Raw genomic sequence first — 16,823 nt, forward strand, 5'->3', positions numbered from 1 at the left:
GGCATATGTTAATACATCCAAGGGAAGTGAAAACATATGTCCACACATTTCAAAAATATCAGCATTATTCGTAACAGCTCAAATGTAGAAATAACCCAAATATCTGTCAACTGACAGAAGAAAAAAAGGTGATGTGTCCATATAATGGCATATTATTCAATGAAAAAAGAAGTGAGGTCATGATACATACTACCACATGGATGAACCTTGAAAATATTATGCTGAGAGAAAGAAGCCAGTCACAAAAGACCACATGCTATATGATTCCACTAATATTAAACATTCAGGATAGGCAAATGCATAGAGACAGAAAGTAGATTAGTGATTGCTCAGAGTTGGGTGACTGGGAGGAAATGGGGAGCAACTGTTAATAGGTATAGGGCTTCTTTTAGGGGGTAATAAAAATGAATAATATTGGGGGTGGTTTCAAACTGTATATATACTAAAACCCCTTTAATTATGTTTTAAATGAGTGGATTGTACAGAATGTGAGTTAAATCATAATAAAGCTTTCGTTTAAAAGAGAAGAATGAATGTATGACTGTGGTTCAGAGAGGGCGAGATACTTGCCCAGGGTCACACAGCAGAGCCTCAACTCAAATGCTCAGATGGGAGAGGAGGTGAGCCTTATCCTGGCTCACCTCCTCAGCTTGTTTAGTAACCCCTAACCAAGCCCCAGGTTAGCCTCCCCAGCCCCAACCTCCAAAGGGCCAACACTGATTCTGCAGACCACAGTGGGAGAGGCCCAGCACAGCAACTGCCTGCCTCCCCTGTGCTTGTCAAAGGCTACTCTGCCAGGTGGGGCCACTGGAAGGGGCAGGCTCAGCCAAGAGTGACCCCGGAGAAGGCAGATGGCTCCAAACTCAGGCTGGCTGTCACCTGCTTCTCTAGACCCCAGTGTCCCCAGCTCCAGCCTTCGATGGTGCCAGGATGTCCCCATTTGGACCTTCCGAGCACGTGGTGGCCCCTGGCTGCCCTCAGGAAGAGACCTGAGGATACATCCCTGCCCAGGAAGGGGTTAGGAGGATGGAGGGCTCCAGCGGTGACGTGCAGGTGAGTCTGAAGACGAGTCCGTCCGCCCCTGCCCCTGCGTATCTGTCTAGGACTGTGTGAGGACAGACAGGTCGCAGGGCCCACCCCCGCACCCTGCCCTGTCGGCACGAGGCTCCCAGGCACCCGCCTCCCCCCAGCCCAGCTGGCAGCCGCAGAGCCCCAGGCTGCTTTCCACTCCCTATTCGCTGTGCAGAGGCCCGTCTGTCCCGAGGGCTGGGCCTCTGACAGGTGTCCCGCGTCCCCCGAACCCCAACCAGGCTGAATCCAAGTTTGAAGCCCGCGCCGCCTGCGTCCCCAGCCTCCGGTTCACCACCTCACCATCCCTGTTCCCCGTCTGGTCACTGAGAAGGGAGGAGGGCCCCTCAGAGCTCAGGCTGCAGGGCAGGGGGCCACAACAAACCCTGAGGGTGGGGGAAGCCAGAAACCCCATGAGGACCCCCCCAGCCCTCTGTCTCAGCTATTGGTGGAGGGAACCAGAGAAAACCTCAGCGTCCCCCCGTCATCGCCCCAGCATCCTCACCAGTTTCCTACCAGTCCAGGGCACCCTGGTGTCCAGCCAGCCCATCCCTAGGCCCCGCCATAGGTTTTACCCTCCAACTGAGTTCAGATGAAGTCCAAAACACCCAAGGGTTTTAGGGACCCTGAGTGCCCGGCCCTCATGTGCCCCACATGTCCAGGGGGGGGACACACCCTCCTCTTCTCACTTGAACATGACTCCCAGACCAAAAACTCCTTCAGCTGACCCATCAACCTGACCCTCTGCAGGCAGCCTCGGAGCCCCTGTTCCTGGGCTCCTGCCATCAGAGCCCCAATCATACCAACTTGGTCCCCCTCCGCACAGCAGGGGCTCCACCGTGACCAGCCTCACACCAGAGCAAGACCCCAGGGATGTCCAGATGAATGCACCCAAATGGCCCAGCCCTGGAGCCAGAGCAGACAGAGCCTGTGAGAGAAAGGACTGGTCTGGAAAAGCCGGGCTCAAAGATGGACACATGGCAAGGGGCTGTTCCCAGGGCCAGCTTGCTCCCCAAACCCCAGGTGGCTGTCACCTCTGCAGTGACAGAAGCCTCTCATGACCACTGCTCCCACGATGACCAGTACTGGCCGCTAGCTCTGGGTGCAACAACGCGCTGGCTGGACTCTGAGCCAAGGAAACCCACATTCTCAAAATCACCCCACAGCTGCCCAAGGTCACCCAGCTGACAAGCAGCGGTCAGAGTCCAAAACCAGAACCACCCTCTTTCCGCCATTATCACAGCCACCCCTTATAGACTCACACACACACATCCAAGCGGGGAGGCCAGGATAGGAGGACTCAGCCTGCACAACCTCTGCGCCCCTCTATGGCGCCCTGGGCAGTATGCATGGCCTTCCTTCCTGCAGCGCGCTGGGGACAGCCTCGCCTCTGAGCTGTGGCCCACGCTGACCCCTCCCAGGCTGCATGACCTGACAGCGGTTCTCAACAGGAGCACTGCGGAGGCTCCTGGGTGGGACAGTCCTCCCAGCCCTGTGGTATTCAGCAGCCCTGACCCCCCACCCAGGAAATGCCACCAGCAGCACCCCCACTACTGGGACAATGCCCAGTAGTAGGCATTGATGCCCAGCTCAGCCCCCACTTCCTCCCCACCCCACCCTTGTCTCAGTGACCACCTTCCTCCCCACTCAGGACCCCACATTCAGCATCTCCCAGTTGGGCCTCATTTTCCCACTTGGTCCAGAAGTGCTCCAGCCAGAAGCAGGGTTCCCAGAGGTCAGAATGCCCAGAAGACTTCACACTGAGGCCCCAGCAGGCAGGTGGTTAAATGAAGGGACCGCCTCCCCTGGCCTGATGAAGCTGTCACGCTCCCTGGAGACACACCAGCCACACCCCTGGCCAACCTCCCCACCAGGTCTGCACCCCAGGATTGGTAAATTCCATGTAAGTCTCAGGTGGAACCCAAGTTCTGAGCTCTGTGGCATCCCTGGAGGTCAGGCAGAAGACACCGCCCTGCTCCCCTGCACCCGCCCCCGCCCATGCCTTAATCACCTCTAAGGAGGCCGGCTGACCAGCTGCCCCTTTGGCCTGGGCTCCCTGGACTCTGGGATTAAGAGCTGGGATTAAGGGCGGACACATTCCTGGTAGTTTAGAAGCCCAGCAACCCATGTACATACGTGTGTGTGGGCGTGTGTGCATGCGGTCCTGCGGAGGCACGCAGGTGGCACTTGCAAGGGTATTTCTGGGCAGCCGTGCAGCCGCATTTGTGTGCGCTCACCTTCAGGTTGTGAGCATGGGCTCACATGCCCATGGGCTGAGATGCCCGAGATGTGGGCCTGGGTGTGCTCGTGTGAGCACGAGGGCTGTCGCTCTGTGAGTGGTTCACGTGCGCTAGGGGGAATGTGCATCCCTATCTCTGAGTGCCTGTGTGTGTCCACATACATGGGTCTGTGTCTCCACACGTGTGTGCAGGACAGGTGTGTGCTCTTTCACATACACAAATGGGTCTATACGTGCATCTACCCATGCCTCAATCCCCCCACCCTGAGGTGGGAGAGTGTCTCCTAACTTCTGCTGTCCTCCTGGGAGCTGCTAATACCCATGGCCACCCCAGGTGTTGGGAGCATGCCCCCTACAGCCGAGAAAGGGGACTCCTGATTCCCCCAGCCTCACATCAGGGCCACCAAAACAGCTGATGGCAAAGGAGCAGCCACAAACCTCCTTCCTACCCACGGGGACCCCGGGGCCCCCCGTGCACCAGCACAGACACACAGCACCACACACGCACCCACAAACCCAGCCCTTCACCCCAACCGAAACAGAAATGTGGCCTTAGTTCCACACAGATAAAGGATCACCCTGGGCGCAACCACAGCCTTGCAGGCAGCCCCCCAGACACAGACTAGATCTGAGATTATCCCCGAGTGTTCCAGCTCCCCGCCTCACGAGACAACAGGACTCAGCCAGGCCAGGGCTCAGCTTCCTGAAGGAGACATTCTGTCTCTCACTACTGCGGATCCTGAACATCCAAGCTCCGTCTTTGGGCACCACGTCCTCATCCAAACAGTGCAACCAGGGCTCACTTCCTGTGGCCCTTTGTCCAGGAAACTACGCTTCTGGAGGGGAGGATGAAGGGAACGGGTGGGGGTGTGGGGTTCCTGGGCCCAGAGGGTGAGGAGTAGAGTCGCCCCTCTAGCCCTGACCCTAAACACCCCTGGGCCCCCAAAGACTCCCGTCCCCCTTCAGGTCCTACCCGCCCTGGGTCGCAGCCAGAGAGATGGGAGGTTCCAGGGAGGGAGTGAGGCAGAGTCCTCGGGGGAACGAGGGCAGGAGGAGGGAGACAGAAAAGGAAGGAGGGAAGGGGAGGTGTGTACAGCGGACAGACGGAGAGACAGAGGAGGGGGTGGGCAGGAGACGGCCGGTGCCGGGAGATAGAGGACAGAGGGGGAAGAGCTCTCGTAACCAAGCCTGAGCCTTGGGTGATGAGGCAGCAAGTGCCCACTGCTCCCCGCTGCCAGCCTCCGCTCGCCGCTTCTCCAGGCCTGGGGATCACAGGAGCAGGGCTCTGGGGAGAAAGGAGGAGGTGTGGCAGACAGCAGGGGAGAGCCAGAAGTAAAACAGACTGAGGAGGTGCCAGCGAAGAGGAGGAAACAGCGGGGCAATGACTGAATTGAGGGAAAGGCAACAAACTAATAAGTGTGAGGCTGACCAGGGAGATGATGTAATGGAGGAGCAGCTGCTGCAACAAGGCATCCAGGTGAGGGCTCCAGGAGGTAAGGATGGAGCCCTGTGGGGAGCCAGAGGCTGTAAAGCTGATGTCACAGAACTGGGGTTCAGCAGTGAATCCTATCGCTTGTATTAGAGCAGTGCCTGGGAATCTAGAACGGGGAGGCAGGAGAGAAGGGGCTGGAAAAAGGGCTCACTGTGCTTGGGAGCTGGGAGGGGAGGTTGGTAAATGATCCCCAGAGAAGGGGACATCTGTGCTGGGTTTTGGAGGATGAGTAGGAGTTTGCTGGAGAATAACAGTCCATGGAGAGTGAAAAGCATGTGGGTAGACAGGAAAGCAAAAGAGATAATGTTGTCTTCTGTACTCAGGGAATAGCCAGGAGACTTGGGTGGTAATGGGATGTGGGGCAAAAGGATGAGGCTAGAGAAGCCCAGTGAGAGCGGTGAATGGAATCAGTTTGGCATAGGGTCTTGTTGAGGTTAGGAAAGGCTTCCCGGGAGAGGTCGGTGGGAGCTGGGCCTGCAGTCTTCGCACAAAGAGACAGGTAAAGAGAAGAAACACAGTACAGGGGACGCTGTCCTGCCTAGGAGTCAGGAGACAAAGTTCTTAGTCCCAGCGCAGCCACAACCTTGCTGTGTTACCTCAAGCAAGTCACCGTGCCTCTCCAAGCCTCAGTTTCCCTGTAGGTTAAACAAAAAGGTTGAATTATGCTGTGCTTAGCTGCTCATGTGTCCAACTCTGCGACCCCACGGACTGCAGCCCACCAGGCTCTCTGCCCACGTGGATTCTCCAGGCAACAATCCGGGAGTGGGTTGCCATGCCCTCCTCCAGAAAGGATGAACCACTAGCTCTCAAAAGACCCTCACTATGACTTGAGGTCATTCCTTTGGCCTCAGTTTCCCCTTCAGGACCATGAAAAAGTTGGACAACAGTGTTTCCAAAGCCCTTCCAGCGCAAACCATCTTTAGTCCTCTGATCTTTCCCCAGTCTGGGCTGGCCTCAGTCCATGGCCCAACCTGAACAGAAAACATGCAACAGAGAAGCCCCGTATGGAAGCCAAGAGCCCAAAGTCTGCGTCAGGGCTCCCCCACAGCAACCCCACCGGCTCACCCAGCAAGACCTAACTAGCCTTAAATTCATCCTCTCAGGGCACCACCCTTCACAGTTCGTAGCACACACGGTAGCCGGGAGCAGCGCTTATGTACCAGATAGACTCTGACACTAGACTGGTGGTGTGGTTTAGTCACTAAGTCGTGTCCGACTCTTGCAACCCCAGGTAGACGGCTTGGGTTCAAAGCCTAGTAAGAGCACCACTTACTGGCTCTGTGATCTTGGGCATATCCTTTTACCTCTCTGTGCCTCAATTCCCTCTTTTGTAAAATCAAGGTAATAATGGTGTCTCCTTCATAAGCTTGTAAGGATTAAGTGAGCTTTTATACACAAGATATTTGGCAGAGTCTGTCACACGTGGCAGGCCCTCAACAGGCATCATTCAATATTAATATTATCACATCCATGCTCTTGTTGGCATCACACGCCAGCCCTCCAGGCCAGGATGGGGTTGCACGCATTTTACAGACCAACATCCTCTGCCTCGAGGATGGAACCCAATGCCTTGGTTTGGACTCAAAGCCCAGTTTATGAGCCACTGGGGTCTCCCATGCCAAGGCACTGTGGTGTTCACCTGTTTAGCCCCAAAACATCCTGTGGCACAGGGCCAGGCACCCAGGAGGTGCCCCGTGAATGTCTGTTAAATGCAAGAAGCAACAGTCTCATTAGAAACAGCACACCCTCCAGCAACGGCTCCTCCGCCCCCCCTCCCCAAGGGAGATATGTTCCCACTTTCACATATGGCTCCCTTCCCCCAGCTGGGAGTTGCTGCTTTTAACCACATTTCAGTTCCGTATTATACCATGACCTTTCCCACCTCTCAGCCTTTGTCCATCTTGATCCCTCTGCCTGTCAATCTGCTGCCATCCTTCAAGGCCTGAAACAAAGGACACCTCCTCCAGGGAGCCCTCCCTGATTCCCAAGAGTCAAAAACCAACTTCTCTTTCCCCTGACTCACTTCCTCAGCCCCTCACCTAACTGGAAGCTTCCTGAGGTCAGGGACCAGGCTGAGCCCCCTCAGGGTTCCTAGTGTTCAGCACAGGCCAGACACAGAAGGGACATCAGTAAACAGTGGCTAAAAGTGACTGGCAGGTCAGCAGCAGAGTACGGACAAGACCTCAGGCACCGGACTCCCTGCCCAGGAAACTCTCTGCCCAGGAAACCAGACACACAGCCCAGCCTCCAACTGGCCTGGATCATGTCCCAGAGGCTGGGACAGAAGACAGTGCTCAGTGTGATGGGCCAGGAAAGGGCACCTCCTACCCTGACCCAGAAGGAAAGACAGACAGGCCACCTGAAGGAAGCAGGCCTCCTGTCGTCTGCCCCAGCCCCACCGGCCTGTCCTCCCTTCCCAGCTGGGCTACCCCAGGTCAGCTCCTGCCCTCTTTGGCTTTCTGGTCTTTCTGAGTTCCTCAAATGTGAAGACTGGAAGAGCCACTGAGTCATCCACCCCAGTTTCCCCACTTTACAGATGTGAAAGTAGATGCTGGGGGTAGGGGTGGGAGGTGGGAAGCTGCCCCATAGTCACAGGACAAGCCTGTAGCAGGTTCGCTCTGAGACACAACAATCTTAGGGAAAGTATAACCATTAAAACAAGTAAAACACAAGTAACTAGTCAACAGCAGCTTCCTTTTAACTAGCTGCCCCTCCCCCAGCACTGCTCCTCACCCCAGCCTAGCGAACAAGACATTCCTGGCCCAGCTGACAGAGGAGGAGACAACGCAAACTCGAGGAGTCACGCGCCCAGGTTCTCGAAGCTTCTGTGGCAGAGCTGGGATTCGAACCTGTCGGGGAGGGAAGCAGGGCCTCCTCCCTGCTTCTCTTCAATGCCTGCCCTCACACGGACACAAACCCCCCCAAACAAGGCTCAACGACAAGAAGCAGGACACACCCAAGATACACCTGCACACCCACAGCCCCCAGCACACGGCCAGGCGTACAAGTGCCCAGTTCACGTTTGCAGAATGAACAGAGGAGTCCAGCAAGAGACAGGCCCCGAGCCTCCTTGGCCTACCCTACCAAACAACAGGGCATCTCAGGAAGCACACTCCAGCCGCTTGTTAACCGTCTCGCCTGAAACACATTGCCTAAGCTCTTGGGCCTCTGTGTCACCATCTGTAAAATGGGGTAACAATACCTACCGCATAGTGTCGTGGCAAGAACTGAGATAAAGCGTGTTAGTCACGTGGAACTGTGCCTGGTACACCACGTGCTTGGTGAGGACTGGCCAGTATCACTGTCACCACTGCACCTGGCTCCCCAACAGCGGAGCAACTTGGAGCAGGAGCCAGGTAAAACTCAGCAGCGGACACCTCCACCCCACCCCCAATGGCCATGAGGAGTGGCAGTAAACACATGGTGGGTGAGTGAAGGGTGGAGACAGACATGGGCACCTGCTCTAGCCATGGACCCTGGAGAGGGCTGCAGTATCTGGGTTCTGCCAGGCACCCCAAGAAGTAAGAATAGCCTTCCCCTGCTCCCAATATAACTGCCACCCCCACCTCTCTTGGAGCCGTGCCTGCTCAGTCCCCACACGGCCCCCCAAACCCCAGCCCAGGGAAGGAAGACAGGCCTAATGAGCCACCCACAGCCCCCTGGTGCCCGCAGTCGAATTGGCAATCAGCTTGCTGCAATTAGATTTCTGAGATCCTGCTGGTGATTGATTCTAAATTACCCTTATTAAAGTCTGGGCTGGTGAGCCGAGCTTGGGGGGTGGGGAGGGGGGGGTGGGGCCCGGCTGGCAGCACAGGGGGTGCAGTTTCTGGGAGGGCTTGGGTTGAGGCTGAACCCAGAGGGAAGCAAGCCCATGGCCCATCCCAGAAGTGGGATATAGGCCCCAACCAGTATTATCCCCCACCCCCAACTCCCACCCCTCAGATTTCTCCCCAGCACCCCAAACCCCTAACCCTCATCTCTCATCTCAGAAAACCTCACTCCTGAAGGGGTGTGGTGACCAGGTCAGCAACAGGACAGGCAGAATCCAGAGCAGGTTGAGAAGCAAGCAAACACCCAGCTTCACCAGTACCCAGGCGTGTAAGCCCTGGCAGGTGGCTTGACATCTCCAAGCTTTCTTCTAAAGGGGTGGAATGCCACCAGCTTCAGAAGGCTCAAGGAGACCACAGGCTGGAGGATCACCCCCAATCCTTGGGCAAGGCCCCAAGCCATCTCCAGGCCTGAGGACACCCATCTGTGAGCCTGGAAGCTGCCGGGCTGATAGTCTCTTTAGGGCTCTTCCATCCCTGAGGTCCTATGTAAACATCAACAGTCACCGACTCTGGGCCAGGATGTGTGTGATAAATGGAATGCAGCGGAGGGGCTCCCCAGCTGGGAGGAAAGGGAGAGGGGCCCGGTGTCACCATGTTCTGGGCGGTACCTCCAATAGCAAGGTCTCTCTGGGGTTCCAGGACTGGAAGGGCCTGAAGAGTCATCAAGTCTGATCTACCTCCAGACTGGACCACAGGCTGCCAACAACAGCTCCAAAGAATCAAAATCCTGGTGAACTCATTACCACGAGGCACCGGAAAGTGCTTCCTCTGATCTGGCCCCAACCCTGCCTGTTGCAATGGGGAGTTCTGGCCCAAGTTCTCCCTCCTAGGGCAGCCCCCACCCCCGGGGTTCTACTTCGGGTCATCCATGATCCTTCAAAATTGGTTCCCACACTCTCCAAAAGAAAACCTTATCTCCACCCCCCCAAAAGCAATTCCTCAGTGAGACCAAGAAAGGCACAGGAAAAGAGCAAGACCAAAGCAGGTCTTGTGGAAGAGAAGTGGAAGAGATCGCTCTTTGGAGGAGGAACCCACTTCTTATCAGGCACTTTATTGTTCTGTATTCTCCTTCTCAGAGAACTCTGAGGCAGAGGTATTCTTAGCTCCTTTTAAAGAGGAGGCAACTGAGGCTCAGAGAGGTTAAGTGAGCTTGATAAGATCACACAGCCAGAAATCGGCAGAAGCAGGATCTCAACCCTGGTCCAGTAGGCTCTGGGGCCCCTGTTCCTTTCACTACTTCAAGCTGCACCCTCAGATTTGGAGGCCCCCCGCCCCAAAGAGACATCATCAAGGCCCAGGTGGGGACCCAGGGATGGGAAGAAGGCAGACCTCAGCCGGCTGGGGCATGCAGAACACTCTCCACCAGGTATAAAAGGCTGCCACCAGCATTCCCCGGCCTCCACCCTCTGCAGCCAGGTAGGGAAGGGGCCAGATCACTTGTCAGGGGCCACCCTCACCCCATCCCCCAGCTGGGCCCTCAGCCATTGCTGCTCAGACTCCCCCTGTAATCACAGCTTCCTGTTTGGCGCTGAGACTAGGCCTGGTCAGTGGGGGGAGGGGAGCGGACGCCCCTCTGGCCAGGGCCTGCTCTGGAGGGAAGGGGGGGCCGGAAGAGAGGCCGACCCAGCCTCCTGGAATCTTGGGAGGCTGGGAGCCAAGGCAAGGGGAGCGGGTGTCAGTCAACAAAAGTTTACCAGGCAGGCGCTGGCCTGATGTTCCCAGGATGCGGTGGAACTTTACGGGGACAGCAAGACTAGCCAGGTGGTCCAGCCCAGACCCCGTTCTCTGCTTCAGGGGGCAGTTGCGGGGTGAGCAAGGGGCTGGACCCAGGGACGGCTCCTGGCTCCAGCCACCCCGCCTCCCCACCCCATCTCCGACACAAAATCACAGGGCTCCAAGCAGCTGGGCTGGAGCCCAGAACCACAGGGCCTCTGTCCCACCCAGATGTGGTGGCCGCACCTCGGTGCTCAGACCACAGTCCCCCGCCCCCTCTGTGGCCCCCCTGGCGCCTCCCGGCCCACAGGCACACGCTTGGACCCACCAGGACTCTGCCAGCTTCACTGTCCCTCGATGTTTCACCCCAACCCACCTCCACAGGAGACAGCACAGAGCCCCAGACTGGGCACCGAAGTTCACAGTCCTGGCTTCCTGCCTTCCTTCACTCATTCACTCTTCATTCATTCAAACCATTCCGTTCTGGGCCAGGCACAGCGCTGGCCTTGGGGGTGCAGCAAAGAGCAAGGAAGCCAGAGAGCCTCCCCAAGGTGCTCACGGTCTATCCAGAAAGTGTCTGGCCCTTCTCCAGACTGCTGTGTGACCTCCAAGTCACTCCCTCTCTCTAAGCCTCTGTCACTCAGGCCAGAGGGACCCGTAGGTGTAAGAGGGCCAGGACTCAGGGATGGGGTGACAGGGACATAGATTGGGACTCCACACAACTCTCTAAGAGTCAGAGGGGATTAAAGGCAGGGCTGGTCATCTGTGCAGAGAATCAGCCCCAACACTGGGAGCATCCAGTGGGTGTCCAGGGGACATGCTAACTTTTTAGACCCTTCTCATCCTGAGGTTCTAAACATTCCCCTCTCCTGGGCCATGGTCACATGACCCAGACACAATCCCCCCCCACCAACCCCCCCATCTTGTTAACTATCGTGCAGTTTATAAAACTCTCCCTTGATTCATCCCCCAAGACCCTCAGAAGAGCTCACTTACAGATCACGGAGCCTTGAGAGGCTGTGTGGGAGCAAGGGCTCCAGAGCCAGACCCTTCCCCCACCTACCACATGTGTAGCATCACCCCACCACCAAGGCGACAGTGAGAATTAAAAGAAAAAAGATAGGGGACATGCCTGGCCCAGAGCCTGGCAAGGAGCAGGCATTCATGAAACAGGTAATGTAGGCATAATTTGGGAGTAGGGACAGCCAAAAGAGAAGTAAGTACCTCGCCCAGGATCACATGGCAAGAGAGATTGAAATTAGGACTGCAGCCCAGTTCTATAAACCTGCCAGGCACTGGCTCAATCCAGTTCTGTCACTTTCCAACTGTGTGACATTGAGCAAGCTGCTTAACCTCTCTATGCCTCAGTTTTCCTCATCTGTAAAATGGGGGTTCTAACAACTCCTACCTCCAAAGATTAAAATGAGGATTAAATGAGCCAATACATACCAAGTGCTCAATGGGCAGGGCTCCCAGTGAGCATTAGCTGCTCTTTGTGTTATTAAGCCCTCTGAGGTGTGGATGCTGCCACCCAAATCAGGGCCTTGGCCCCTGTTCAGCTCACCACCTCCCATCCCCAGCTGCCTCCGTCTGCTCCAGCCTGAAGGAATCCTACCGCAGCCTCTTCTGGAAGGACCTGTCCCTCTCCCCTCCCCTTCAGCAGCTCTGGGGATGGTCCCAGCTCCGATGGGAGGGGCAGGCGGGAGGCCTGCACTCAGCAGGACCTGTGGCGTGGGGGGGTGGGGGAGCTCAGCTTCTACCTTCTCCCCGTCATCATGCCCCTCTCACCCGCCCCACCGCTGCCCCAGCATTTTCCAGGTCTCAAGTCCAAAGCTGCCCCTGCCCCCAGCGCTGCCCTGGGGCCTCCCAGGACCCTATGACCCAGTCCATGGGATGGGACAGCCATTTGTTTTCAAAAGCCCACACTGCTTTTTTCTCCAGCAGAGCTCAACCCCATGCCAAACCCCAGTAAGAGGGAACAAGAAACACACTGAATTCACAGGCGGGGGTCACTGTGCTGCTCCCCAGAGAGCAGAAGGCACCAAGTTCCAATCCCAACTCGGCCATGAGAATGGTATGACTCCCCCCCATGCCCCCCAGTAGCAATTCCATGCAGCAAGTATTGGTCCCCAGTTGACAGGTGAGAAAGCTGAGGGTCAGGGCAGGCGACAGCTTGCTCAGTGTCATATGGCACATGGCCTAGCTTAAAACCTCCTCCTCCAGGAAGCCCTCCCTAGGCTCCCTCCTAGAAAGGTCCCATCTCTGGAGAGTGCACTGGCAGGCTGTGCTGGGTCTAGCCAAGGAGCTCACTTTCTCCTCAACAGCCCTGTGAGGCTGGCACAGTCATGGTCCCTATTTGACAGATAAGAATGTTGAAACGGAGAAATCCCTTACTCAAAGTCTCCGTCCCCGAGTCCCTGCCATCTTGGGTGCTAACACTTACAGATCCCTAAGGTATCCCTGTTGTCAGGGCCTGGCCCTGGAACCGCCCAGGGGTCTCCCAGCATTTAAGTTTGACAGTGAGGACAATCTCGCGCTGGCAACTCAGTGTTCACAGCCAACCGGAGCAGCTGGAGGGGAGCGGAGTAGGGAGCTCCTGGATGCTTAAAATCACGGGGGTGGGGAGTGAGCAGGAACCACCAGGGCTGGTGCTTCAGAAGAATTCCCTGGGCACTTCCCTGGTGGTCCAGGGTTAAGAACCCACCTGCCAAGGCAGGGGGTACAGGTTCCATCCCTGGTCCAGGAAGATCCCACATGCTGCTAGGCAACTAAGCCTGTGCACCCCAAAGTCTATGTTCCACAACAAGAGAAGCCATGGCAATAATAAGCCTGCACACCACAACTCGAGGGTAGCCCCTGCTCGCTCTAACTAGAGAGAGCCCGCATGAAGCAATGAAGACCCAGTGCAGCCAAAAATAAACAAATAAACAAAAGAATTCCGGGAGTGATTTCCTCTTCCCATGGTCCCCCACCCTTCCACCCCCCACACCTACCAGGTTCCCAATCACGGAATGACAACCTTGTTGAAGAACAAGAAGAGAACGTTTCCCGAGTGTTTACTATGTGCCAGGCACCACGCTAAGAGCTTTACATATTAACCCCATTTGTTCTCCTATCCTTCCCAGCTTTCACAGGTGGAAAGGAAAGTGCAGAGAGGTTAAATCGCTTTCTCAAGATCACAAAGCCATGAACTCCCACCACTGGGAATTCAAACAAGACTAAGTGATTATCTAAGTCCCTTTCAGCCCTGATCATCCAAAAGACGCAATTTAAAGCTGAAATTTCCAGGATGTCCACACTCTAGGTCTTTCTGGGTAGACTTAAGTATAATACAACATCCGAAGCAACCCTGAAGGCAGACATCCCTCAGAGTCATAGACAGCTGCTTTCTCAGAGAGAGGATGCCAGGACACACACACACTCCCCAACTCACCACGTGCAGCATGAATGAGACCTGTTACCCCTACTGAGGCCATCCTAGAAGCTGCCCCGTACGTGTACACACACACACACACACACACACACACACACACACACACACACACACACAAGCTCCCTTTCAAGCTGGTGAGCACCTTGGTATCACCTTTCCTAAGTCCTTCCCCTGCCCCGAGTCAGCCACTGCCCATCCCAGTGATGCCCTTGGGAGTTCCCACCATGGAAGCCACTCCTGAAGCCATCCTGATTGGGGCTCTTCTGATCTAACTTCAGTCCCTCCTGATGCAGGATTCACCCTCTTCCTCTGGTGCCGTGCCCCTGGCCCCTGGGCACCACCCATTAACCCTTTGGCTCCCAGGTCAGATGAGTCGACGTCCCTCCTCCTGGAAAGGTGTGAAGCCTGGAGAAGACGGGTCCCCTCCATCGCCTCATCTGGAGCCCAGCCCCTCCTCTTCTCCATGTCCAGCCCCCCCATCTGAGCCTCCAGACCCCAACCCTGGGGGTTGACTTTATCTGCCACCCAGAGCTGAGTCGAAGCCACGCCCACTCCACCTGGCCCTCAGACCTGCCTCACGGAGACCTTTCACTTCACGTGCGCTCACTTCATTCCTTCCACCGCCTCGTGGCGCACAAACCATGAGCCTGGTTTTATGGATGAGGAAAAGTTCTACGAGGGACGTGAGCTGCCCAGGGCTCACCCAGTTCAGGGTTCCCGCTGGGCTGCCGAGTCTAAAGCATGGCGTCAGCACCTCTGTTCATTCATCTAGACATCAAACATTCAACGGGCTCCTTCTGTGGGCCAGCACACATGGCCTCTCATTTAATCTCTCAGGAGGGTGTTATCAGCCCCATTCTGCAGACGGGGAAAATGGAAGCTCAGACAGGTGAGACAAGTTGTCCAAGGTCACACTAGAATCAGGGGTGAGAGCAGGATTGGAACCCAAGCCTGTGCGATTTCTAAGTCTCTGATTCCTAAGATGGTCATCCAGAAATGTAGCTGAGAAAGGGACCCAGTTACCAGGATGGGTTGGATCTCTGTCCCTGCTAGGGACCTCTTTTCCTCACCCCATCTAGGGGAGAACTGGGAATGAGGCAGCCAGCTCACCAGCCCCGGTACTCAGCCTGGCATTCGACACTTCCCCACCCCACCCCACCCAGCTCAAAGCCCTCAGATAGATGGGGAGGACTGAGCATGTCCGTCCAAGATGCCCCTGCCCAACCTCCTCCCATTTCACAGACTGGCCAACTGAGGCCCACAGAGGCTTGCAGGGGCAGAGTAAGCACCTGGGGGGTTGCCTGATAGGCCTGGGTTCCTCTCACCCTGGGGAATGGGGGAGCCAGGCATAACTCTTAGAACCAACCAAGGGAACTAAAGTCTCCCCCGTTCATGGCCTGGCCAGGCTCCAGACACGTGCCCATGGGGAACTCTCTTGGGACCTGGGTCCTGCAAGGAGGAGGTGGCCTTTCTTCCTGCTGCCCCTGATGGAGCTGGGACTGAGCTCAACCCCACGCCTGCTGCGGTCAAAGAGACACCGAGGGGTCAGGTCATACATGCATACTCACTGCTACCCACACGCACGCCCCCCGAGATGTGCATGCTCCATGCACGGGGTCAACCATACACCTGCCTGCACACGCTTGCACACACACACACCCCACAGAGGTCTCCCCCCAACACAGTCACCCCTGCAAGCACACTCAGCATGGCCAATGGTCCCCAGCCCGGCCCGGGCACACACCACACACAATGGGTCACCCTGACACGACCACACGCAGGTAGGGCACGGGGTCCCCATCCACGGGGACGGGCTCGTCCTCACGCCTCATCCTTCACGCGTGCACACCCCACGGGTCCCAGCACCCTCCACGGAGGTGGCCACACACGCGGTCATCCTCACCCACCCCCTCAGGTCACCTTCACACAAGTCACCCTCCACCCCTCCTCCTCCCAGGGCCGCCTGCCCCCCCACACACACCGCCCCCGGCCCTCCTGCAACGACCCTCGGAGGGAGGAACCGAAAGCACACCCTTCCCCCCGCAGGGGGAGGCGACCCCATTCCCTAAAAGTGGCCGCGGTCCGGGCACACCCACGAAGCACCAAGCCACGTCCGCTCAGACCCGAGACACGCCCAGCGCGGCCCCGCGCCCGGACCCCAGCCGGGACCCCAGGCCGCCCTCGGGGAAGGGTCCCCCCGCCCGCGGGAAAACGAGCCCCCGGGAGGCAAGGGCGGCCAAGCACGGGCTCCCCGCAGGCCGGCCGGCGCGGGGCGCGGGAACGGGAGGCACTCACCCCCGCGGCGCGCCCCGCCAGCAGCAGCAGCAGCAGCGGAGGCAGGAGCAGCCCGCGGGCCCCAGGCCCGGCCGCGGCCCCGGCCCCGGCGCCAGCCCCGTGGGCGGCCCCGGAGCGGTGCGGCGGCCCCGGCTTCATGGCGGCGGCGGCGGCGGGCGCCTTTGTTCCCGAGGCGGCGGCGGCGGCGGCGGCACGGCCCGGCGGCTGGCCCGGCGCGCTCTCGGTCGGGGCTCCGGCTCAGCGGCCCGGCTCCGCCCGGCAGCTCCGCGCCCACGGCCGCCGCGCCCGCAGGAAGCGTGCGCTGCCGCCGGGCCGCCCCCAGCGCGGGGGGCGGGGCGCGGAGGGGCGGGGCCGGCGCGGAGCGCCCCCCGCCGCCCGGGTCCCCGCGCGCCCCGCGCTCCGCACGCACCCGCCCGCCGCGGGATGGGGGTACCGAGGGGAACGTGCGACCGGGGACGGGTGGCTGGCCTCGCTGAACCTCGCTGTGGGGACCGGGACCCGCAGCGCGCGCCTCCCCGGGCCGTCGCGGGGCTTGGAGGGGGAAGGACCCCGCGTGGAGGTGCGGGGTACAACCTGGCTCGTCAGAGAGTCCGGGTAGATGGGTCTCATCTGCGTGACAATGGGTACCCTCCCGCTAAGGGTTCACTGACTCTCCCAGGACCCATCCATCACCCCCTCCAGCCGATCCACAAGGAGGGGCCACAGGTCATCCGAGTTCACTGGGCTTTGGTGTCTCCAGGACACGGGTGGGCA

The 16,823-nt window shown here is 57.9% G+C and overlaps 1 protein-coding gene across 1 annotated transcript in view; it reads right to left on the bottom strand.

The window, feature by feature from the left end:
- Positions 1–16,224, bottom strand: part of SDC3 (syndecan 3) — a 38,534-nt gene extending 22,310 nt beyond the window's left edge. Inside the window, exon 1 of the mRNA XM_043909513.1 lies at positions 16,071–16,224. Coding sequence (XP_043765448.1) covers positions 16,071–16,208 — 138 coding nt within the window. The 5' untranslated portion in view covers positions 16,209–16,224. The remainder of the gene's footprint in view (positions 1–16,070) is intronic.
- Positions 16,225–16,823: the final 599 nt, after the last annotated feature.

This window comes from Cervus elaphus, chromosome 8, assembly GCF_910594005.1.
Source record: "Cervus elaphus chromosome 8, mCerEla1.1, whole genome shotgun sequence".
Lineage (NCBI taxonomy): Eukaryota > Metazoa > Chordata > Mammalia > Artiodactyla > Cervidae > Cervus > Cervus elaphus.